This window comes from Staurois parvus, unplaced genomic scaffold (assembly GCF_062004578.1).
Source record: "Staurois parvus isolate SC_StPar_1 unplaced genomic scaffold, SC_StPar_1.0 ptg000192l, whole genome shotgun sequence".
Classification (NCBI taxonomy): Eukaryota; Metazoa; Chordata; class Amphibia; order Anura; family Ranidae; genus Staurois; species Staurois parvus.
Genome location: NW_028317988.1, coordinates 1,873,755 through 1,899,591, shown reverse-complemented (window position 1 = coordinate 1,899,591; position 25,837 = coordinate 1,873,755). Strand labels below are relative to the sequence as shown.

General features: G+C 42.8%; 1 protein-coding gene across 4 annotated transcripts in view; it reads left to right on the top strand.

The window, feature by feature from the left end:
• Positions 1–25,837, top strand: part of LOC149461748 (putative deoxyribonuclease tatdn3-B) — a 31,773-nt gene that overhangs the window by 5,263 nt on the left and 673 nt on the right. For 2 of the 4 annotated variants that reach the window (XM_089677788.1, XM_089677787.1), the window contains exons 3-9: positions 1,586–1,659; positions 6,620–6,720; positions 8,183–8,245; positions 10,599–10,708; positions 12,774–12,829; positions 15,926–16,038; positions 23,706–23,786. In XM_089677788.1, the coding sequence (XP_089533914.1) occupies positions 6,622–6,720; positions 8,183–8,245; positions 10,599–10,708; positions 12,774–12,829; positions 15,926–16,038; positions 23,706–23,786 (522 nt within the window). In that variant the 5' untranslated portion in view covers positions 1,586–1,659; positions 6,620–6,621. The remainder of the gene's footprint in view (positions 1–1,585; positions 1,660–6,619; positions 6,721–8,182; positions 8,246–10,598; positions 10,709–12,773; positions 12,830–15,925; positions 16,039–23,705; positions 23,787–25,837) is intronic. The other 2 variants (XM_089677785.1, XM_089677786.1) reach the window with 2 other exon arrangements.

Sequence of the window (25,837 nt, the reverse complement as noted above, 5' to 3'; positions counted from 1 at the left end):
AAACATGGTACAGTGGTTAGTAAAGCAGCCTTGGTGCACTGGGGTCATGAGCTATTTTTCTTCTGGGACACTACGGGGTTAATTTACAAAAGGAGTAGAGCATGATCACTTCTCATGGGGGTCTATTTATAAAACATTCATTACGCGAATGTCAAATATATGATGGCAAGCAGAACTAAATTTCACTATATGTTTTCAAATAGATTAACTCCTGTATCATTAGCTCTATGTAGTGGCCAAAATGGAGCAAAGTTTTCTGAAATACCACAATGAGAAAATATACCGCATTTTGGCCATTAGATGGAACTGATTAAAGGATAATCTGCTTTAAATCATAAGGTAAATATTCGCTCAGTTTGCATAGGCTCCTAAGTGCCAGGTTCACATATATGCGGATTGGATGCAGTCTGAACCACATCCAGACCGCATGAGATGTGAAATAACATTGCCTCCTATGGTGGCTATTCACACTGGCGGTGTGGATTCAGTGCAGTTTAAAAAAAGAGTCCTGTCCGATTTCTGAGCAGTACCTTCAGGTTCAGGTGCGGATTATGGGCTATTGACTTCTGTGGGAATCGTTTCTAAACCGCATATGTGTGAACAGGATAAATTCCTGAGCTAACCCTGTCCTGAACCTGATGTAAACCTGACGTGACCCACTGAACAACTACTGTATCAATCAGCTGTAAAACCTGAGCTTCAATCCGCACCACGGATCCACTAAGCACCAGTTTTTAGTGTTTTAATTAGCGAATGAGGTGAGATAAAATGAAAATTCACTTAACAAAATACCCAGTCATAAAATATATTTAAAAAAAAAATGATTTTTGCTTGCATATTATTGGATGATTGAAGTCATCACAGCTTCAATGTATTTTCTCAGCTGGGTTAATTTTCACTTTGAAAAGGCAATTTTCACTTAACTTAGTAAATAAAGTAATGTTGTACTGACTTCCATCATCCAACACAGGCAAAAAAATCTTTTTTTTGATTGGCTGTTCTTTGCAAAGCATATTCTCACTTTATTTCAGTCACTAATTAAAACAGTGAACATGCTGTACTCCTTTAGTAAATTGGGGTCATTGTGAATAGATCTGGTGTGCTCCCCCAGCATTTGTAACACACACAATGGGGTTGATTTAGTAAAACTGGAGAATTTTATATATGGTGCAGTTTTGCATAGAAACCAATCAGCTTCCAGGTTTTTTTGTCAAAGCTTAATTCAACAGTGCGGGCCGCATTATGCGTGTGCACAAGAGCCCATTCATTTGAATGGACTTTCGTGCCCCGAGACACGCAGGGAAGAAGTCCCTGCACTTCTGAAAACGCAGCCCACACGGGAACCTCGGTTCCCAGCACGGTTGCGTTTTCCAGTGCGGGTGGCGTGCCATTAGAACTAATGGCACCAGCCCGCGGATCCACATTTCTCTGTGCGGGTGGTGCGGTTGCGCGGATTTTCGTGCAGATCTGCAGCGGCACCACCCGCACATTTGTGAACCTAGCCTTATGGTCTTCTCTGACAGCACTATGCCCTGTTTAAAATGATTACTATGTTTCATATTTTGGGCCTTTTTCTGGTTTTCAGGCTGGTGTCCAGGCTCTAGTGGCGGTGGCAGAGCACTCGGCAGAATTTGAAAAATTAATTCAGCTTTCTAGAAGGTAAGACTAAAATATCTGTGCATCATATGCATCTATTAGTGGCCCACTACACCCCAAGCCAGTATTTATAGTAAACCTGTGTTTTACCCATACAGGACAGAGCAACAGATTAAATGTCATGTGCTATACTATAGCTTCCAGCAATAAAAGCATTCTATGAATGGAGGACAGAAGGATGATTGAAAGGTCTACCTTCTTCATTCATAGAGCACTTGGCAACTATGGTACAGATTCTACAAATGGAGGAGGGGGACAGAAAGGATGGGCATGGTCTTAATGAGTGCTAGTGACAAATTCAACACTTTGTATTAACCCCCACAACACTGGAAAATTACTGGCGCAGGGGGAGCAGTGGTGGTGGGGAGGGGGGGGGGGTGAGAATGCAGTAGACGATAGAGAATTTCAACTAAGAGAGTAGCTACCAGCACAAGAGACGCTTTTCATTAAACAGAAGTACTATTCCCCCCCCCCTTTTTTTTTTTTTTTTAAAGTTTAAAGCAGGGGGTCTCCAAACCCATGCAGAGGCATGATGGGACTTGTAGTAATTCGACAGCTGGAGGTCCATAATTTGGAGATCCCTGGTTTAAAGGATAAGTTCATCTTTTGTAACATGTTACATCCGTATTCAGGGTGTATCATGTAACATGTTACGATCAGACCGGCCCCTGCTCCCTTTGATCCCCACTTTGACAGCTATTGGGGGATCTTCTGTCCCCCCGCTAGCTGTCAATTTTTTTAAAAATGCGGCCATGCAGGGCCTCGCCCGGCTACATCACTCATTCACGGTCCTCTGTGGATGAGAGACTACAAGTCCCATCAGCCTTAGCAGCTGTCGGCTTGTAGTCCTCAATGAACAACCATGGCGCTGGGAGCGCTGTGGCCATTCGGTAATTCTTCCTGCCCGTGTATCTGCTTGCTTGTACATCCCGTACGGGACCTGCATGACACCTGTGCAATGCTTTACAGGCTTCTGCAGACAAACACAATAAATGCACGTTTTTTTTACCTGCAAAAATAATTTGCACTTATTATTTTTTACTTAAAGGTGAACTTATCCTTTAACTAAGATGAACTTCACTTAAAACTGAACATTCCCTTCCTCCCCCCTTCTTTGTAATGACATCTCTTTCGTATTTGACAACAATTATGTTTTCATGCCTGTGAAATGTCTGTTGCCAATATCTTTTCATCCCTGTTAAAATACTAATACAATTCTTGAACAAGAAAACTGAAAGTTCCACTAATCCTTATAGACCATTTTTTAATGTTTTTTTTTTTTTCCTCCTGGGAGTGGGTACCTTTTTCTGACAGGTAACGGTTCTCATTTATACAGTTCTTGCCTAGGCGAGAATAGTGGAAGTCTAGCACAGTCCCAGGTCCCATGTCACAGTCCCCAGAGGCTGTGGAGTGTGCAGTAGGAAGCCAGTAGTGAAACAAAAAGTTACAGCTTACTTCCTACAGCCTTGGGTGAAGACAACGCTGGGCTCCTGGACTGGTAAGTAGCTGTTTTATTAATAGTCAGCAGCTACAGTAATCCTTCCAAAAGAATTTATTCTCCCTGGGAAACCCTGAACCTGGCTGCAAACAAATGAAATGCTCTATCTAATCAGAGGGGAGTGCAGTCAGGTTCTATAGATCTCAGCCAGAGGATAATAGGGCATTGGTACCCATCTTGCTGTAGGATCATTGGAGGTTGTGTTGTCTGCAGGGTGGATTTGGTTTAAATCAAACTGATTTAAATCACGATTTAAATCACTAGTCAGTAAGGCTTGATTTAAATCATAGTTTTCTACATAACGACTAATTCTTGCTGGTATAACTTTAATATGCAAGTAGATGAAGATTTTTAGAATAACAACTTTTCATATTAGTTTTTTTTATCCCCAGTTTAATAGGTTAATCATTCATGTTTGGACAACTTTTCTGTTGTACTTAGGAAGGAGAAAAATAATCATTAACTTAACCGCTTGCCGCCCTGCCACTGTATATATACGTGTGCAGGGCGGCAGTGGAGCGCAAAAGCACGTTTTAAAACGGGCTCCGCGCTCCCGACACTTTCGCTGGTAGGGGGCGCGCGCGCTCCCGCCGACCCGCGGGTGACACGATTCGATCCAGGAGGGATCAATCATTAGATTTCAGCCAGTGATTTCTGGCTGAAATCAGATGATCGGTCCCTGTCCTATCCTGTCCTGTGTTGACATTTACACAGGGCAGGATATGATGTCATTCTTCTCTGCCTGGACACACTCCGTTCCAGACAGAGAAGAAGACACAGCAAAAGTGAGTAAAACACTACACATTTACAGTTAGAACACACCTAGGACACATTTAATCCCCTGATCGCCCCCCCCCCCCCAGTTAACCCCTTCACTGCCCTGTCACCAGCGTCACTGATCAGTGAAGCGATTTTTACTGATCACTGTATCAGTGTCGCTGGCGACTTCCGATAGTGTTAGCGCCCCTCCCAGATAGCGCCAGATTGCCCGCCAGTACACCAGTAATCACGTTTAACCCCTTGATCGCCCCCCCCAGTTAACCCCTTCACTGCCCTGTCACCAGTGTCACTGATCAGTGAACCAATTTTTACTGATCACTGTATCCGTGTCGCTGGCGACTTCCGATAGTGTTAGCGCCCCTCCCAGATAGCGCCAGATTGCCCGCTAGTACACCAGTAATCCCATTTAACCCCTTAATCCCCCCCCAGTTAACCCCTTCACTGCCCTGTCACCAGTGTCACTGATCAGTGAACCGATTTTTACTGAACACTGTATCAGTGTCGCTGGTGACTTCCGATAGTGTTAGCGCCCCTCCCAGATAGCGCCAGATTGCCCGCCAGTACACCAGTAATCCCGTTTAACCCCTTGATCGCCTCCCCCCCAGTTAACCTCTTCACTGCCCTGTCACCAGTGTCACTGATCAGTGAACCAATTTTTACTGATCACTGTATCAGTGTCGCTGGTGACTTCCGATAGTGTTAGCGCCCCTCCCAGATAGCGCCAGATTGCCCGCTAATACACCAATAATCCCGTCTAACCCCTTGTCCCCCCCCCCCCCCGAGTTGACCCCTTCACTGCCCTGTCACCAGTGTCATTGATCAGTGAACAGATTTTTACTGATCACTGTATCAGTGTCGCTGGCGACTTCCAATAGTGTTAGCGCCCCTCCCAGATAGCGCCAGTTTGCCCGCTAGTACACCAGTAATCCCATTTAACCCCTTAATCCCCCCCCAGTTAACCCCTTCACTGCCCTGTCACCAGTGTCACTGATCAGTGAACCGATTTTTACTGATCACTGTATTAGTGTCACTGGTAACTTCCGATAGTGTTAGCGCCCCTCCTAGATAGCGCCAGTTTGCCCGCTAATGCACGGGATTTTTTTTACCAAAAACATGTAGCAGAATACATTTTGGCTTAAATTTATGACTAACTTTGAGTTTACGATATATTTTTTATAGCTGAAAGTAGAAAATATTGTTTTTTTTCAAAATTTTCGTGTTTTTTTTATTATAGCGCAAAAAATAAAAAGCGCACAGGTGATCAAATACCACCAAAAGAAAGCTCTATTTGTGTGAAAAAAAGGACGTAAATTTTGTTTGGGTGCAGCGTTGCATGACCGCTCAATTATCATTTGAATTAGTGCAGCGCTGTATAGCAAAAAAGGCATAAATTACAGTATCTATACCATAGTTTGTAGACGCTATAACTTTCACACAAAGCAATCAATATACACTTATTGGGATTTTTTTTACCAAAAACATGTAGCAGAATACATTTTGGATGAAATTTATGATTACCTTTGAGTTTACTATATATTTTTTATAGCTGATAGTAGAAAATATTGTTTTTTTTCAAAATTTTAGTGGTTTTTTTGTTTATAGCGCAAAAAATAAAAAGTGCACAGGTGATAAAATACCACCAAAAGAAAGCTCTATTTGTGTGAAAAAAAGGAACGTAAATTTCGTTTGGGTACAGCATTGCATGACCGCGCAATTATCATTTGAATTAGTGCAGCGCCAAACAGCAAAAAAAGGCCTGGTCATTAAGGGGTAAATCCTCAGGAGCTCAAGTGGTTAATAATAACAATTTAAATAGATTTATTCATCTGAAACAATAACATTCCAGCATATGGTATTTGCTTAAACAAACATCCATGTTTGTTAACTAATTTGGCTAAACAAAATATATATATTTTAAGAAACTTAGACTGTCAGCCCCTTCCTCCTCACACTTAGTTTCACTTTCTTCTTGTGCAGATCTATTCCACTCCAAACAATCAGAAAAATATTGTTTCTATTCTATTCACTGAACTTCTTGAAACTTAGCACTGAAGGGGTTGATTCTGTATTCATAGGTTTGTAGAAGTTAGGATGAAGGTCTTTTTCTTAACTCTGTTCATGTTATAACATTTTTGCTGTGAAGAAGAGGCATGTGATCTCCGCTGAGTCAAATTCAGTTTTGAGAACTGCAAAAGTAAACCGAGCGTCTGTGATAATATCTTGTAGGCAGAGAAACTGCCCAATAATCTTACAAAAACCTCTGGAAGAGCATGACATTGTGAATGGATTCATGGAATTTATTTAGCAAAACAATTAAACATATACAGCCTTTTTCTACATAATTAAAAAACTAATCTTTATTTCATGATGGAATAACCTTTGGATGGTAATATATTTTCCTCAAAAAGCATTTTATTTTAAAAAATCCGATTTAAATAAAAAACATTTTTTTTTTTTGATTATTTTTTTTTTTTGATTTTTTTTTTTTTTTGATTTTTTAAAAAAAATCATTGATTTTTATCCACCCTGGTTGTCTGTGTCCACCACCACCAATGACAGATATAGTTCTGAAAATGCCTTGTGGTTGTGTCTTATTGCCAGAATGGATTTCACTAGTACTTAGGCAAGTAACTTTGGTTAGTAGCACAGATGTAAAGGTATAAGGTGGTCATGTTGTTTATCCAGTGATGACTGTACACAGGAACGCAGGACTGGTCTATCCATGTTTAGGAGTGCATCCAGTGCAAGCTGAAACCTTGGAGAAAGAACGCAGTGCCACCCTTCAGGTAACATGCTTTAGTTTATTATTAACCAGATATTCACAACTTCTACTGTGTAGGAATTTTATTTTATTCCACGGCTGCATCTTCAGGATAATAAGTAAGATCTTTCCTGATGTTGTTAATTTTGATGAGCAAATATCAGAAAATCCACAACACTGGAAATTTGGTGGAGGATGATATTCCCTTTTGTAAGGGGTTATGAAGGAGACACCAATTATTGTGTTCACTTTTTTTTGACGGGATATACAAGGGGTGGAGATTATCACACCAAATATACCTATCATCATTGGTTAGAGTGTTACTAAACCCACAACAGTAAAATCAGTCTGTATATACAGTGAAGCATGCTTGTTATACTCACTGTGGAACCTAAGGGGTTAATCGTTTGCACTGTGTAAAAAGGTTGTTTTATCCGGGCTGCTCTGATCCCCCCCCCTCTGTATTATGCTCTGATCTGCCCCTCTCTGCCAGTCCTTCCACTGGCTCCCAGTTACCCAACGGATAAAATTCAGAACTCTGACAATGACATACAAAGCCATCCACAACACTGCCCCAACTTACATAACCGATCGTATCTCTAAATATCACCCAAACCGTACACTCCGCTCCTCGCAAGACCTCCTACTCTCTAGCTCCCTTATCTCTTTCTCCCATGCTCGTCTCCAAGACTTCTCCAGGGCGTCACCCATCCTCTGGAACTCCCTACCCCAATCTATCAGATTATCACCTACTCTACTTGCCTTTCTGTGTTCACTGAACACCTTTCTCTTCAGGGAAGGCTATCCCGCCCTCTGCTAATTCTGGTATCCTCTACTCTTCCAACCACTCCATCCCCCACAGTGACTACCTACTGTACCATTCACCCCACCCTCCTAGATTGTAAGCTCCAAGGAGCAGGGCCCTCAAGTCCCTCTTGTATTGAACTGTATTGTTACTGTATTGTCTCCCACTATATTGTAAAGCGCTGAGCAAACCGTTGGCGCTATATAAATCCTGTATAATAATAATAATAATGATGAGATCCATAGTGAATACAACTAGAAAAGACAGGTAATCTCATAACATGCTGCTCTCTATTCCTCTCAAAATGTCTGAAATAGTTATTTTTTTACTGTTTTTCAGTGCATTCTGGGCATTTTGGAAGGTCTCTCTTAAAAAAAACGCTTCTAAACACAATTGCGCAAAAACGCGGTATGCAAACCCGCTAAACAGACTTTTTTTAACCTACGTTTTCCAGCAGTCAGTTTCCATCGTTCAGAAGTGTTTTCCAAATGTCCCGTGTACATGGAGCCTAAGAGTAAATTAGGTGACTCATTCCAGACCCGTCGCTATTATAACCGAACTATCGGATTTGAGTGGGGTGATCCTTTGAACCGCTTTTGTCAGCCGTTGTTTTCATAAATAAAAAGCTTGAAAAGTAAAGCTATAAAAGATGTAACAGTTGACATTATTTTATTTTTTTCAGGACTTAGAAGAAGCTTTGCCTTTAATTGAACTGTACAAGGATGAGTTGGTGGCTATCGGTGAGGTACAGAATATCTAATATACGATTTAGGTTTTGTGTATTGTGGAAGAGTTTGCCATGCTGTGTGAGAATCCCTCAATAGGATCCTCTGAATGACCACGCCCTCAGATTAGACGAATTAAACACTATCTTGTTTCTTCAAAGGTTAGGCTACATAAATTTGCTGCAAGTATGAAAGTTAAAGCTGAACTCCGGGCATTAAATAACTTTCATCTAAATATATTTCCCAATAGCCACAAATTAGATAAATCTACTTTTGTGTGCACCAAAGTGCCCTTGCAAACCCTGATATTACCTTGCAAACGTAGCAGCGATATTACTACTGTGTCGCAGAGAGCAATGTTAAATTTATAATAGAGATTATTTCAATTGACATATATTTGTAATAAGAATGATTATTGGAATTTATAAAGTTATTTTTCTGGTGCCCAATTGTGAATTTATCTATTAGCTGTAGAATACAGGGGAGTGTCTGTGACCATTGTATGTAGAGGCCCCTGTGAGTTAGAATAACATGGCTAAGTGTACACCCCCATCTCTAATCCACTGCAACATTCCATGTAGTAGGTGGAGCATGTTTTCCTGAACCCCTCCCCCAGTCCATGTAGTGGGTGCAGCATGTTTTCCTGAACCCCTCCCCCAGTCCATGTAGTGGGTGGAGCATGTTTTCCTGAATCTCTCCCCCAGTCCATGTAGTGGGTGGAACATGTTTTCCTGAACCCCTCCCCCAGTCCATATAGTGGGTGCAGCATGTTTTCCTGAACCCCTCCCACAGTCCATATAATGGAAGTTTTCCTGAATCCCTCCTATGGTCTATGTAGTGGGTGGAGCATATTTTCCTGAATCCATCCCCCAGTCCATGTAGTGGGTGGGGCATGTTTTCTGGAATCTCTCCCCCAGTCCATGTAGTGGGTGGAGCAAGTTTTCCTCAATCTCTCCTCCAGTCCATATAGTAGAAGTTTTTCTGAATCCCTCCCTTGGTCTATGTAGTGGGTGGAGCATATTTTCCTGAATCCATCCCCCAGTCCATGTAGTGAGTGGGGCATGTTTTCTGGAATCTCTCCCCCAGTCCATGTAGTGAGTGGGGCATGTTTTCTGGAATCTCTCCCCAGTCCATGTAGTGAGTGGGGCATGTTTTCTGGAATCTCTCCCCCAGTCCATGTAGTGGGTGGAGCATGTTTTCTGGAATCTCTCCCCCAGTCCATGTAGTGGGTGGAGCATGTTTTCTGGAATCTCTCCCCCAGTCCATGTAGTGGGTGGGGCATGTTATCTGGAATCTCTCCCCCAGTCCATGTAGTGGGTGGAGCATGTTTTCCTGAAACACTCCCCCAATCCACATAGTGGGTGGAGCATGTTTTCTTGACTCCCTCCCACAGTCTATGTTGTGGGTGGAGCATATTTTCCTGAATCCATCCCCCAGTCCATGTAGTGGGTGGGGCATGTTTTCTGGAATCTCTCCCCCAGTCCATGTAGTGGGTGGAGCATGTTTTCTGGAATCTCTCCCCCAGTCCATGTAGTGGGTGGAGCATGTTTTCTGGAATCTCTCCCCCAGTCCATGTAGTGGGTGGAGCATGTTTTCCTGAAACACTCCCCCAATCCACATAGTGGGTGGAGCATGTTTTCTTGACTCCCTCCCACAGTCTATATAGTGGGTGGAGCATATTTTTATGAATCCCTCCTCCAGTCCATGTAGTAGGTGGAACATAATTTCCTGAATCCCTCCTCAAGCCTACGTAGTCAGTGGAGCATGTTTTCCTGAATCCCTCACCCAGTCCATGTAGTGAGTGGAGCATGTTTTTCTAAATCCATCCCCCAGTACATGTAGTGGGTGGAGCATGTCTACGAGGATCCTTCCCCCAGTCCAGTGCTTATATTACTACTCTGCAGCCAGACAGATTGGCAGGGGTCAGCAAATTCAAGCCAGTAAAAGGGAAATAATATGGGGATGATAGCTTTAGAAAAATTACACAGCATTTCTTGATTTATTTATTAAAGACATTTATTTAGCACAGATAATTCGCACAGTGGTTCACATACTGTAAATTTATATCCGTCCCTGCTTTCAAGGAGCTTACAATCTAAGGTCCCTATCTCACGTGCATACATACTAGGGCCAATTTAGGCAGGAGCCAATCCTTACCAGTATGTCTTTGGAGTGTGGGAGGAAACCGGAGTACATGGAGGAAACCCATGCAAGTATAGGGAGGAGGCAAATTCCGTGCAGACAGTGACCTGGCTGGAATTTGAACTAAGGACTCAAGTGCTACAAGGCAGATGTACTAATCTCTAAACCACTGTGCTGCCCGTAGATGGTTATTGTTAAATTTCAGTAAATTAGCTCTGTGTCTGCACTCAGGTTGGCCTGGATTTCACTCCCAGAATCGCCAGCACAGATGACCAGAAGGAAGAACAGCGTCAGGTGTTCATCAGACAGATAGAACTTGCCAGACACCTAGGACTACCCCTGTAAGACCTTTACGAAGTTCTCTCATCCATTGTCAAATATGGTCTGTGTGTCCGGAATATTCCTTGTTTAGCATGATTCTGAAACTCCTTTTACAAATAATACATATCTTCTTATCTATGTGCTAGCTTTTGTCATTGATCTATTTCCTTTCATCATTATATTAGTCGAAACACGGCCCCGGAAAGCAAACCTGATGGAGACCCATGGATGGGTATTCAATAGATTTTCCTTGTTCAGCCTCCGGGGCTGAACAGGAGGAAACTTACAGTGTATGACCATCTTTATATTGCATGGCTGCTAAACCTGGAAACATGAAGCAGTTAAAGTGATTGGAAACTCTCACCTTGTAAAACAAACCATTCAATTTAAAATAGAAATGAACAGCAAAACATTTTGTGTATAGATATACAAAACATTATAAATACTTTTCCGTTTTTTTAAAAGGGATCACATAACCTCTGTTCTCAACTGCATAAAAGGTGGGGGAGGGAAAATCTGATCATTGGAGGAGAGCACACTGAGTACCCAACTCATCTAGAGAACTGACCGCACTGTGCTCTCATACCTAGTGTGGTCAGTTTTTAAATAGGAAAGCTGAGGGACTGGCAGGAACAGCAGGGATTTCACACAAAGGAAGCAATACAAAGAGAACAGGATACTTTTCCATATGAGTACATGCATACATCAGGCACATATCAGGAATATGAAATGTTGCATTTACATATTCTTTAATGCAAAGTTGCAGCCAAAAGAAATGTTTTTTTCCCCCCACTTGGAACAGCCTCCCATAATATCCAGCCAGCATTCATCTGTCATTTCTACATTGGTATATAAAAAGGATGATAATATTAAATGGTCGTTTTGCCAGTCAGTTGCATTCATTGCATGCTCTCCTTAATGCTGGGGTGCTCAACTTTTTGAAGAGCGAGGGAAACTTAAGTGATTTGGTAATTAGCCGCAAGCCACAATGAAATGAAATGGTTCAGAATTTCAAGGTTTTTTTGAATAGCATAATGAACCTTTTTCTTCTGCAGTTGCTGGATTCTGGCTGGAGGGAGAGGAGGAGAAGCCAGCTTTCAGTGGTTTTAGGAGGAAAATGGAGAGGGTTGGTTCCTGTGTATGCTGCCCCAATAGTGGCTGGGAGGGTGTCATAAAAACACCTCTTAACTATGGGGGTTCACTGCCCCCCCTTCCCTGGACTCTAAGTGTAAATGAGCCCTTACTGTCCTGAGCCCCCTATAAGGCTGCTTTCACATTGACGTGCTGCAGTTTACCCACGCCGTGCGTACAGCACAGTGCACCTGTGGCTTTCCTGTGCTCTGGCTGCGCTTTGCCATAGATTTCTATTATACCTTGTAGGTGTGGTACACATTCTGAAAACCCATCAAAACTCCTGAATTTAAGAGTGTTGATGTGCTTTCAGAAAGTGCACCAAACCCACGGGGTATAATAGAAGTCTATGGCTCAGTGCAGCTAACTCACAGGACAGCCGCAGGTGCATTGCACTTCACCCGTGGATCAGTGTGAAAGCAGCTTTATAGTTGTTAACCTTTTATAGGTGCTAATAAGCCCATTGCAGAAGCACAGTGTATGTGTTGTTTAATACACAGACCTTCTTTTCCTCTTCCAGCTTCTGCTGACCTCGCTCTCTGTTTCCAGGCTGCTAGAAAGGTCCCAGGTGAAGTACATTTGGTATCACTCCCCCTGGGACAGGAGGCGGCGGTGCAAAGGAGGCATCGGCTTATGCACCTCCTGCTTCTCCCGCAGCTGCCTTACTTCCTCTGCTGGCTCGATGCGCTCTGATGCTCTGGGATGGCAGATCAGCAAGCCCAGATCGCAATCAACAGGTTGCTAACCCTTGGCATCCACTTTCCTAGTTTGAGTGGCCTGCAGGCCATGGATTGAGCACCCCTTCCTTAATGTTTACAGTGCAGTATGAGTTCATAAAATGGACAATCTTTGGTGCTTCTGGGCAATAAGAACTGTTTATTCTTTCAACAAAGATATGTTGGCTTGTTTCATGATAGGCTGTGATCTTTTCACACTTTCTTTCCTCACTTCCAGAAATGTTCACTCCCGATCAGCAGGAAGGCCAACTATAAACCTTTTGAAGGAACAAGGTAAAATGTCTTAAGTATTTTAACACATTATATATCAGTTATTTGTCCAGAGGAAAGCGCACAAGCATAACCATTATCTATCACAGCTGAAGCTCCTGCCCAGTGCTGGGGTCTGCCATCACCAGAATCGCAGACGTAGGGCTAGCTCCAGAGTAGGAACACCGCCTTGTTTAATACTGCAGGAGTATTATGTAGCAGCCTCTAGTACACAGTTCAAGCCAAATTCCAGACATGTAAACCAACAGTCATCTAAGTTCATGCAAGTGTCTGATTATTTTTGAATGATTGTAAATATGCAGACTTAGCCATGAAAAACATATATTTACCTATTATTTAACTTTGGTCCTGGCTCTAGGTCCTGGGAATTAGAGGTGAGAGGTCCTCTCAAGTCTGACAGTTTCTGCTCTGACATTTGCTAGACTGTATAACTTTCCTGCGTGCATATCCGTATCACAGAGCCCTGTAGTAAAGTTTAACCCAAGAACAAAATGTAATATATTGCAGTTTTCCAGCCCTTAGATGTGATGGGTGCATTAGTTTTCTTCTTTCAGGATAAGAACATTTTTATGAATGAATGTGCAAAAATAATTGTTGGAAAAGAAGAAGCTCATGTGACTAAGGATGTGGTTGCCACCATCACGGAATATACATTAAAACTTTTTTAAATTTCTTCTAATTTGAGATTTTGAAGGCAACCATACAACTGAAATTTGCTTAAAATATAATTTATCTTTTATATCACAAAATGTTTTATCATAAACAGAAACAGTTTTATCAAGGTCTTCCCTTCTGGATACTCATGGTAGAGAGGTTACAACTCTCTACCATGAGTATCCAGAAGGAAAGACCTTGACATAACACGGGAGTCTGTTTTCTGGCAACACATGGAGAAGTCTGCTTATTATTATTATTATTATTATTATACAGTATTTATAAAGCGCCAATAGTTCGCTCAGCGCTGTACATTACAAAGGGGGACAGAACATGTGACAGAACAATACCAATACAATGCAAAACATGAGGGGATTGAGGGCCCTGCTCTTTCGAGCTTACAATCTAGGAGCTTATTAGCCATAACCAGTTACCAAATCACTTAAGTGACCCTTGCTCTTCAAAAGATTGAGCACCGCTGGTTTAAATACACTTTAAAGGAATTTAAACTGCTGCAGTGCTTTTGCATTTTGATGTATGATGGCTATTTAGGGTTTGGAAGTGATTTTCTATACAGTCTCTGATTCGTAGCACCAACAGTCTTCTTCAAATACAGTATGTAAAGCTAAATACGGGTGTAAATCTAAATCTTTCATATGGAAGGCTGCAGAATTATAATTATTATTTTATTATTATTATAAGGATTTATATAGCGCCAACATTTTACACTTTACAATATGAAGGGGGACAATACAGCAACAATACAGTTCAATACAAGAGGGTTCGGAGGGCCCTGCTCCTTGGAGCTTACAATCTAAGAGGGAGGGGCTAGTGGTACAAAAGGTAGTAACTGTGGGGGATGGACTGGTAGGAGGAGTAGAAGATTCCATTATTAGCTGAGGGCAGGATAGGCTTCCCTTAAGAGATAGGTTTTCAGAGATCGCCTAAAAGTGCGCAGAGTAGGCGATAGATTAGATGTTCAGACTTTGATATAACTCCACTCATGACTTGTTCCCCTAAAAGTAGAGCTCTAGTCAAACCTTTCTGATCTGAGTTTTGGATATAGTGGGATGGGAAATGGTTAAAACCTCTGCCATGTTTAATTCTTTCTGTCTACATTCCCGTTATGCAGATTATCCCTTGTTTTCTGCCCCAGTACTGTGACAGTAAGTGAGAGAAAATCTCTTGATTGAGAGTGAAAATTTCTCAGTTGACTGCTGTCACCCAGACAGGTTTCTTCATTTAGAGGTTTCATGTCAATTCCTGTTTCAGTGGCAACCATCAGTGGTGGATGGTTTCTTTTATCATGACAATGCAGCAATAGACAGCTTTCATCACTTAACTTCCTCCAATATTCTTCCTCTCTGGTTAACAGGTGAATGGTCCTCTTTAAAGCAGTAATAAACAGTTTTTCTTTTCTTTTTTTTTTATTATGGGCCCCCAGGTGGTTTATGCCATAATGTACTATTATGTATCACGTCTTAGCACATTATGACAATTACCTGTCATAATGGGACCTCCAGCACTGCACTGTCACCAATCCTGTAGGTCCCACCCAGGGGGTTCAATGTTTGCCTGGGCCTCTTTCTAGGTTCCTTCTGTTCGGCCAGTTGAATGCCCGGGCCACAATGCCAACACTCACACAAAGTAGCCAAATCATCAAAGCAGAGATTGGATGCTGTAAATGTTCACTGAGCTGCGCATGTGTGGTGCATTGTTATTGACAGGTGACATGCTGGAGGAAACCTCTGCCATAAAAACCCTGCCTGTCAGCAATTGTTTTTAAAATTACTTTAATACCACTTAAAGATTTTGCCTCAGTGACAATTGTCATCAGAATAGGATGTAAGAGGAATTCTCCTCAACAAGGACACTGAAAGAAATAAAATCCTTTTCCCATTTTATCATTGCAAAGCAGTAAAGCCTTGAATATTTCAGAGGACTGTCCCGTCCCCAGTCTTGGTCCTGGTGTTCAGGGGATTATTGGTAGATTATATCAGGATATGTTCAGGTTCAATACATTTAATTATATTACTTTAGATTTATAGCTTGATTAGATAGCACAGCCCTTAATGGTTTTATCTCAAAAAGGACCCTAAAAATAAATTTCAGGTCTTAGGGAACCCCTAGTAAAAGGAATTCATCAGGGGTCAGTGAGAAATATACCTCTTATATTGGTGATCAGAATGCCACCCTTACAGATAAATAAACAGATTATTAGTGTCATGTCACTGGCTGTGCCAAGTGATGTTGGCTCAACACTATGCGAACACCATCAAATTTAGGGTCAATGGCCTACAGCTCATTTAACCCTGTAGCAACCTCTGGAGGAATCCTGGTTGAGAATTGCTGAGACAGCACATGTATACTTGCCTTCAGTTCATCTCTAATATTAATAGTTCAGCAATACAAATCTAATAAAAGATTTTTCTTTTTGTTTTGTAGGCGCTGAAAAGGTTCTGCTTCATGCGTTTGATGGAAAGCCTTCAGTGGCAATGGAAGGTGTGAAAGCTGGGTATTTTTTTTCCATCCCGCCATCCATCATCAGAAGTGAACAGGTAAAACAAGTTTATCACAAGGAGTCTGAGCACAATCCGTTCCTGATTTCCAGGGACTGTAGAAAATAACTAATGCTCACAAAGGTCTCTGCAGGGATTAGGTTAGGTCTGATAGGGAGAACATAAAGTCAAACTGCAAACACTTATCTAAATACAAAGGTGAAATAAAAATGTGTGAATCTTCTTAGCTGCCAAAAGATTTGTAATACTGTTGAGCCAGTCTTGTGATTCAGGAAACCCTAGATAGCATAGCCAGGTCCTGGACATGGACCTAAATTAAAGTGAACCCGAGGTCATCTAAAAGTTAGAAAAACACCAGTGATATCTTACAGCTTAAGCTGGATATAGATGGACCGGCCAAATTTCAATTCATCTATGGTCTTCCCTGCTCAACACAAGCGACTTTCGGAAAACTTTCATTCGATGAGCAGCTGCAGCCAACTGGTTTCAGTGCTGATCCTTGTATTCTGACAGCAAAGAAGTTCCCTCTGTCAGAATACAGTAACACAGCAGAGAGGATTCCTCCATCCACCTAATTGTATGGATGCTGAAATCCATCCGTTTTTTATTGATCACCCCTCTGGCTGACAAAAAAAAAGAAAATTTATGGCCAACCTTACTCTTCTACAGGCTCTCAACCACAGGACCTAGTTGAAATGTGCATGCCATAGAGCCCGGGAATTCGGTAGAAAAGCTTAACCCCTTCACACCTACGGGTAAAACAAATCCTAATGCCTAAGTAAAATTGTGCAATTTTGACATGTTAGTAAAACTGTACATATCATCACAACTAATTTTTACAACCATGTGAATCGGGGCTCAAAATGTCAAGTCCTGAGCTTTTAGCCTTAAGAGTTACTCGCTACCAGTTGCTGCACCCAACCCCTACCCTGCCCCACCCCTAATTCCGCTCCTAAACATGCTTCCAAAATTATCTCATGAAATGACACTGGTAAATGTTCCCCGCATTACATCAGGGTCCTTAGAGTCCTCCCACATTACATCAGGGTGCCTACAGTCCCCCCACATTACATAAGGGTGCCTAGAGTGCCCCATTACATCAGGGTCCCTAGAGTCGTCCCCCCCCCCCCACACACATTACATCAGGGTCCCTAGAGTCCCCCCGTATTACATCAGGGTCCCTAGAGTCCTCCCGCATTATATCAGGGTCCCCAGAGTCTGTCCACATTACATCAGGGTCCTTAGAGAGACCCCTCCCCCCGCATTACATCAGGGTCTCCAGATGCCCCCCCCCCCACATTACATCAGGGTCCCCAATGTCCCTGAAAACACTACATCATACTTTGACCATGCACCACATACAACCACAACCCCCCATATTCTCTCACTCACTGAACCATAACTCTACCAAGCATATCCTTCATTCTATCCAGCCCAGACGTACCTCAAATGCCCCATACTCTACCACCCATGATAACCACATAATTCTGAACCTGTCCAAATCACCCGTAAGCTTACGCACACACACATGCAGACACATGTACGCACACACACATGCAGACACATGTACGCACACACACATGCAGACACATGTACGCACACACACATGCAGACACATGTACGCACACACACATGCAGACACATGTACGCACACACACATGCAGACACATGTACGCACACACACATGCAGACACATGTACACACACAACAGACACATGTACACACACAACACACGTGTACACAAACACGTGTGCACACACATACACATGTACACACAAATACAGACATGTGTACACACACATGTACATTCACACATGTAGCACCCTTCTAGTTAGCTAGGGGGAGCTAGAGACCTGATCAACAGTCAGGGGCTAAGTAGCAGCCCAGGTGCAATAGTCAGAAGAATAAATTTGGGTCAGGAGCTGAGAGACTGCAGACCTGCCCTTTGTTATTTCCCACTGGTCTAGAAGCAGTGGATGGATTTGAGGAGTGTCTGGATTGTACTCTTAAGTGATCCTGGCCAATCCCCAACAGGAGGTCTGGCAAGGGGCCAGGACAACCATTAAAAGTGAGCCTGCTCAGCAGCAGGAGAGTTCAGGTGGATAACAAAGAGGAAGATGTAAGGCTGAAGGCAGGAGCCTGGGAGGGGGCCCAGATGGAGAGAGGGGCTCACCTACAGGCAGTGGAGCTGGGAAGGTGGAAAACTTTGGACTTCACTGACCCCCTGAGAGAGGACCACCTGTGTGGCAGGGAAGGAGTGGCCCAGATAGAAGCCCTAGTAGCAGCCACCAACCCGCCAGCCGCACAGGAGAAGGAATGAGTAAATAGATCTGTACCTCCCGGGGAAAGATAGGGGAGGGAGCACTCTGGTGGCTAACCAGAGTTGCCACTTACTGGACTGCCTAATCCCTTGAAGTGACCGGCACCAGATCCCCTGCTCAGGGATACCTCCAGACAGCTGGGTAGAGAAAGAGGAGTCTATGTAGAGTCTGGGGTGGTACGCTATAAGACACTGGCTAGCTCTCCAACAGAGATTGTATTGCAGTAGAGGCTTGCAAATAGTTCCAAGAAGTTGTCCTCAGTTCATCGGTTCCATTGAGTGTCCTGTACACCCCTAACCTTGTCCAAGTTCAAATCCTCTTAATAAAATCCCCAAAAAAGCTCAAGGACTGACCTCTGATTCCTGGATGCAAGTCTGATTGAAAATTTGCATTGCCTGGCTGTGCAGGGCTAAAGGGGAATCCAAAATCTTTGCAACTCCTAAGGGGGTAGTGCAACACACACATACAGACACATGTACACACACAAATACATGTATACACCCCTATAAAAAGTTGCAGTACATTACCGTCCATCACACAGCTGGGTACTGCACTTTAGGGGGAGGCTGAGATCACAAAACACTCCCCCTCCCTTTGCTTTCACTTTGCTCAGCGTATTCAGCAGTCTGACGGATCCCAGTGCTGATGTACGGACGGCCCTACAGGACGCACTTGCCCTCGTGTTATTTCCACTCGCATATGCGAGCAGGCGAGTGGAAATTTTAAGGCCTAAGGTGAATTATACCTTGTTTTTTTCAGGACAAATTAGGCTTTCATTTGGTGGTAAATGGTAATGGATATCTGCTGATTTTTTTTTTTTTTTCATTATCAAAGGAAAACTGGCCAAAAATAGTAAAAAAAAATATATTTTTTAAAAATTTTGCTTTGTGTTACTACCATAACCTACCACCAAATAACAACCCAAAATAAATTCTCCAACTCCTGAATATCGAGGCGAAACCACATATGTGTATGTTATTTGTTTGTTCCCGTATTACAGCCCAGAAAAAAGTGTGCATTTTGGGGGGTTTTCATCCTGCCTAAACCACTGATACTAATTTAAAAAAAAAAAAATACTGACCTTTTGACCCTGACCCTGACCTTGACCCAAACACCCTGGCACTGATCTAGGTCAAACCTTGATTTTTTTTTTCTCTCTGCAGGGAGAGAGAGAGAGATATAATGTATCTCTCTCCTCCATTCAGAGAGAAAGAAAACATGGTGGTGGGCTTCACAGCGACTGATCATTGTGATGGCCAATCGATCAAGCGACCCGGAATCGGGAGTTCCAGGTCCCAATCGTTAGTAAGGGACCTGTGGCTCCCAGTGACACCCTGGTCCTTGTGCTGGGAGTGCATTGTACTCTAAAGCAGGAAATTACATATCTGGGGGGTAACCATATTACATTGCATTTTATAGAGAATTACAGCACTGGAGATTGAAAAGGAAAGGTAATCTTTAACCTTCCTGGCGGTAATCCTGAGTGTGGCTCGGGGTCAATTTCAGTACCAAAAGTGGTAACCCGAGCAACACTCGGGATTACACTGCAGCGATCCCTCGAGCCTTACCTTGTCCTGCGATCCCGCGAGGTCCTCCCGCTGTGTCCCCTGGCCATGTCCGCTGGCCGATGCCGGGTTTCGCGCCTTGCGAGTTCCTTGCGAGCGTCATGATGTACGGGGGTGGCGGCGGGCAGAAGCGGCGGGAGATTACAAAAAGTAAAAATTTGACATACACACAATACACTGTGATCTGTTAGGATTACATTACTGTATCAAACCATTTCACCTAAATGTTGTCCCTAGTGCTTTGTCCAGTGCCCTGCCTGCACTTTTACTGTTCTAAGTGTCCCTTTAGGATAAAATTGGTTTTAGACCAGCTAGAAAACAGCGATAGTGAATCGGAACCACTTGCAGAATTGAGCGATAGTGATTCGTGGGGAAATTTGTCATCAGACACTGAAAACGATTCTGCGACTGAGCTCAGCGATATGCGAACTTGGCGCTCTATTTTAGATTTCAGTGGTTTTGGTTTGATTACATTATTGAATTAAATTCATTATTATATTATTTTTTATAATTTATTTTGTGTTTCAAACTTTATCATACCCGGGATGTTTACTAGACTCTTGTTTGGACAGATTTAAGTGAATTATTCCTAAGAATTACAGGCCTATAATATAAAACAACATATTTCTGTGCAAAAAAATTTACCACTTTGACATTCAAAAATATTGATTAGTTAGACCACTAGGGAGGTTAATAACATTGAATTACAACATGGCATATTTTGCAGTTGTATACGCTATATTATTTTTTTTTTTTATTTGCTAATTTTTTTTCCTCACAAAAGTGGAGTTACCCTTTAAAGTAGAATTGCAGTCTAACCTAGCTAGTCTTAAAAGTGATTCCTCCCCCACCCACCCTTCTAACACCTATGCTGATTATCCTGTGTAAAAAAAAGAAAAAAAAAAGATGTATATACTTACCTATATTCATCCTACTCTAGTCCAGTCACATGATCCCCTGGGGGGGGCTAAGAGAGAGCACGCAATGGCTGAAAAATCTTGGAGCAGTGATGTCACCCACAGGCTCACATGTTCCAGCTGTTGCCGGAGCTCCCTTCTCTCCCCTGCAGCTACCGGGGACATGAGTGGACCAGAGCGGGCTGAAAATAGGTAAGTATATACATCTTTCTTACACAGGTTAGTCAACATAGGTATTAGGAGGGGGGAGGGGACGTTTCTAAGAGTAGTTAGGTGTGGGCTGGAATTCTAACACTGCTGTAGTGTGCTATTGAAGCACCGTGGGTGCAGTGCAGCTTATCCGTGTTTTTGGAGTGGGTTAGCTGCACTTTCCTATTGAGGTATATTGTGTCATGGTTACATAGTTAACCTGGTTTAAAAAAAGACAACAGTCCACCCAGTTTTACCCCAAAAAGCTTTCTGAAAGTGCACCAATAATGCAACATGCAGGCGTTTTGGTGCTCTTTCAGAAAGTGCACCAAACATGCAGGACACAATATAACTCTATGGGAAAGTGCAGTTAACCCGCTACAAACGTGGGTAAGCTGCTCAACAGTGTGAAAGCAGTCTAGGTGTGTGGCTTAGTGCTGGCATTTTATTTAGTATTTATTTCAGGTATACTTTAGGCAGTTCAACTTGGTTCAGGACACATCCTCAACATTCTTACAGGACAGTGAAGCAGCAGCACTCTGATAAGTCATCACTCTGTTCACTAGACTGCCTCTTTCAGCCATCATGTACCCTGTCAATACTTGATGACTGAAAGCAAAAACACCACAAAGAAGGCAGCCACACTCCATCTTCCAGTACTGTATCAAGCTTTTTATTATGTACTTGACAGTACAAGGCCTCACCAGAACCTCTCAGCCTTATGTATTGCACACAACAGGCTTAATCATAGGGATCACATGTGCACTGCAGCAGTTTTGTTGTACATTGTTTTACAGAAGGCCGGTTCAAAGACAAATTAAAGTGGTTGTAAACCTAAAAACACAAATCAATCTGATCCTACAGTTGAATAGATTTTACCTTTACTAAGCACTTGAGCTTAGTTTGGTATGTTGAAGCAATCCCCTTCTCCAGAAATCCCCCCTGCTCTTCTGAACAGAATAAATCTGACACAAGCAGAAAGGTGGTGTCACCACTCCCCTTCTCCTGTGAGTGACAGGCTGTGCTGAAGATGAGACCAGCAGGAGCCTCCATGTAATACACTGCAAAGGGGTGGGGGAGCGGGTGTCCTCTTCCTGCTGGTCTCTGCCTTCACAAGATGGAGAACTCGGCAGCAGTGATTTATGAGATCGGCATTACTTCAGTAATGCTGTAGTTATCTAGGTAAGTCAGCTGACAGCTGATTATTGTCCTGCTCTATTCACAGCACTTAGCCTATGAATTGCTGTTTACAGAGTTTTACATAAGAATGTTTCCTGGCCCACGTTGCCACTTTAGGCTGCAGAATTCCTAGGATTTTAAACATTAACCCCTTCCTACCTGCTTTCTCCTGATTAGCACAGATTCTGTGCTGTAAGCAGAGCTGACATAGTCACTGGCACCTGTGTATTCCCCTGAATGCATACATGCTTGCAGGCATAGAGATGTCAGATAGCTGTGCACGTTCTGGAGGGTGTGTATAACTGAGGGATTGTGTGACATCACATCTCCGCCTACTATTTTCTGGTCCTAAGCCACACCCACAGACAAGCAGTTTTTGGAGGGCTGAGACAAGCTAAGGCTAGGTTCACACTAATGCAGTGTTGTTCATCGCATGTGATTCGCACAGGAACTGCACCGCATTCCTATGCAAATCACATGCGATTTGTGTGCGGTACGATTGGAGCCATACATTATGTATGGCTCAAATCGCACCACACCACCCCTTTTTTGGGTCCGTACTAGAATCGGATCGCATGGGTATTCACACCTATGCGATCTGATTCTGCACATCACACCGCATTCTGCGGACCGATTTTGGGGTGTTGGTAACTTAATAAACACACCCGCAGCGGTTCGCATGAACGGGGTGTAATTCTGATGTGGTGCAGAATTCGCACAGAAAACGTTGCAAATTCCACACCGCATCGGTGTGAACCCAGCCTGAGGGAGCATTTTTCTGAGGTACGCTCACAGTTGTATGTATGTTTACATTAAAATGTATTAATTTATAGCAAAAAGTATTGTTTTTTTAGATTTGTTTTTACAACCACTTTAAGATCTTTATACCTGTTTCATTTACTAATTTATCATACATTTTTAAAGTCAAAATTACAAATACTGCTATCAAGCAAGTTTTTATAACAGAAGCGACCCTAGAAGTCTCTTCTGTCATGAATGCCCCCCCTGCCTGTCAGCTGTAATGTGATCTGAGCCACGAATGCGCAACTCAGACCACACTTCCGGCCTGCTCTATGTGCCTCGGCAATGTGACTCAGGTGCGAGGGAGTGACATCAAAATGGCATCGAATTTTTAAGTGGCTGAAGATACAGAACCTGGAAGGAAGACCAGGCGATGATGGAAATGCCGAGGACCGGAGGGAACTGTGGCATTGCAGCGCTGGAGGGCTCCATTTGCAGGTAAGTCTGTCATAATGTGCTAGTAAGCAGTGCATTCTAGTACATTGTGACTTAAACCTACAAGGTGGAACATTTTTTTTTTTACTATTTTACAAGACTTTACTACCGCTTTATTGAACACATTAGTGTCCTAGTTGGTGCTTTTATATGGCTGCCTAAAGTTCAGATTTATTGTCTACTTATAATGCATGTATCCTAGAGCTATGTCATCATGGTAATTACAATCTGGAGTGTATAATGGTAAAAAATACAGCTTTATGTGATCTCGTGTGTGATTCAGTCCTTCTTTGTTTAAGAAGCAGAAACTAGTGAAACAACTACCTCTGGAAAACATGTGTCTGGAAACTGACTCCCCAGCTCTGGGACCACAAAAACAGGTACATTTTTATTAGTGGTGCACTGAAATGAACATTCTGGTGCTGAAAACGAAAATTCAATATGCACTTTGCTGAAAACTGAAACAGAAATGCACAGTTTTTAAAAATGAATATATATTTTTTGGAAAAAAATACACTGTAAAATATGAAAGGATGTTATGGTGAGTAAATAGATACCCAACATGTCTCGCTTTAAAATTGCTCATGCTCGTGGAATGGCGTGAAACTGCGATACTTAAAAATCTCCATGGGTGATGCTTTAAAAATGTTTACAGGTTAGCAGTGTAAAGTTACAGAGGAGGTCTAGTGCTATAATTATTGCTCTTGCTCTGACGTTTGTGGCAATACTTCATGTGTGTGGTTTGAACACCAGTTACACATGTGGGCGTGGCCTACGTATGCGTTCACCACTACGTGGGGGATGGGGGCACTTTAACCTTTTTTTTTTTTCATTTAATGTTGTTGTTTTGTTTTTTTTTTTTGCACTGTCCCTTTAAGAAAAATTTAATCACTTTTATTCTTACCACAAGAAATGCATACATCCCTTCTGATAGAAATAATTAGTGACAGGTCCTCTTTATGGAGAGATATGTGGTCAATAAGACCCCACATCTCTCCTCTGCAATGTAAAGCATTAGATAAAAAAAAGCATTGATCTAGTGCTGTAAAAATAAAAATGTCCGGAACCGGAAGTGACATCGCTCCTGTCCTCCAAGGGCATAGATATGAGTGGAAGCCATCTTTCCTTCACTCATCTCTATGCAAAGCTCTGGGATCGTTTGATGGTTTCTCAGGTAAGGCTAAGAACTACCGAGTGGCAGCAGCGGCAGCTGGGAAGCGGCGATGGCGGGTGGGCGGCGAGGGGTGGGATATTTTCGGGACCTGCATCGGAGCTTTTTTTCATTGCGGCCGAAAGGGGTGTTTTCGGCCAAAACATTTTGGCCACCGAAATTTTGATGCATCTCTAATTTTTATATTAACAACTGCTTCTTTTTTTTTTCCATCTGAATCTTTGATAGTCTTCTTGGTTGATCAGTTTGTACCACTTCAAAGGAATCCCTGCCATCCTATGCAAATAAGATGGCAGGGATTACTCCAGCTTGCTTGTCCTCAAAATAGGAGGAAAGTGCGTTCACATGATTTGTTTTAAGGGTTACTACTCCTCTGCCTAAAACTTTTCTTATATGAGAATTAATAGGACTTTGCTTGCTTCAGAGCTGTACCATCTTAATAGAATCCTTTGCCCCTGGGCAAAGTAATGCACTGGGACCCCTACCAGGGAGATGGTGACCTGTAGCGTACCATGGCTAAAAGTGGGTGTGGCTAAATTATGCTGCATAGTGGGCGTGGCGTTTTAGCCTGATTGAAAATTTTCAAGGGTTTTTTTTTTTTCACTAATTAGTGGATCACTAAGGTGTATGGGGGAAATTATTGGAACCAATGTTTTGTGGCTCTCCCAGCAGCACCTGAATGACAGCAGGAAGGAGGAGGAGATGCCAGATTTCAGCTGCTGCAGTTAGAGCCAAACAGGTCTGTTCCATTTATTTCCCCCACCTGCTCACTGATCGCCCACTCTGTCCACATGCGATTCCCCCTGCTGGGTTGGAGGGGGAACTGCAGGGGCCCCCCATGCACATGGGGCCCTTGGGCAGTGCCCAGGGATGCATGTGCAAAAAGACGGCCCTGCTTTAGAGAGTAAGTAAAGTAGACATTACGGGGGAAAGCAGACAAGACCAGTCACCCTGCACAAGGAGAGAGAGCAGCAGTGACCGGTCTTTATTACGGGAAGGGCTTGCTCAGAGGGGAAGTCTCACGCTGGATTACTGCACAGATCTGGAAGAAATACACAAAGTACTCCATGATTCAGCATAGAATAGACATGGCCCTTTTATTTAGACAACTTTTTCTGATCTGAGTGCAGCTTTACCCAACCCATAAGAAACAACGTAGTAGTGTACTTTGACTTATCCTTGCTTTCAGATAAAGGGAGTCTTTTGAAATGAAACCCTTTGTGTGCAGTGCTGTGACCTGCTATTAAAAAAATAGGTCTG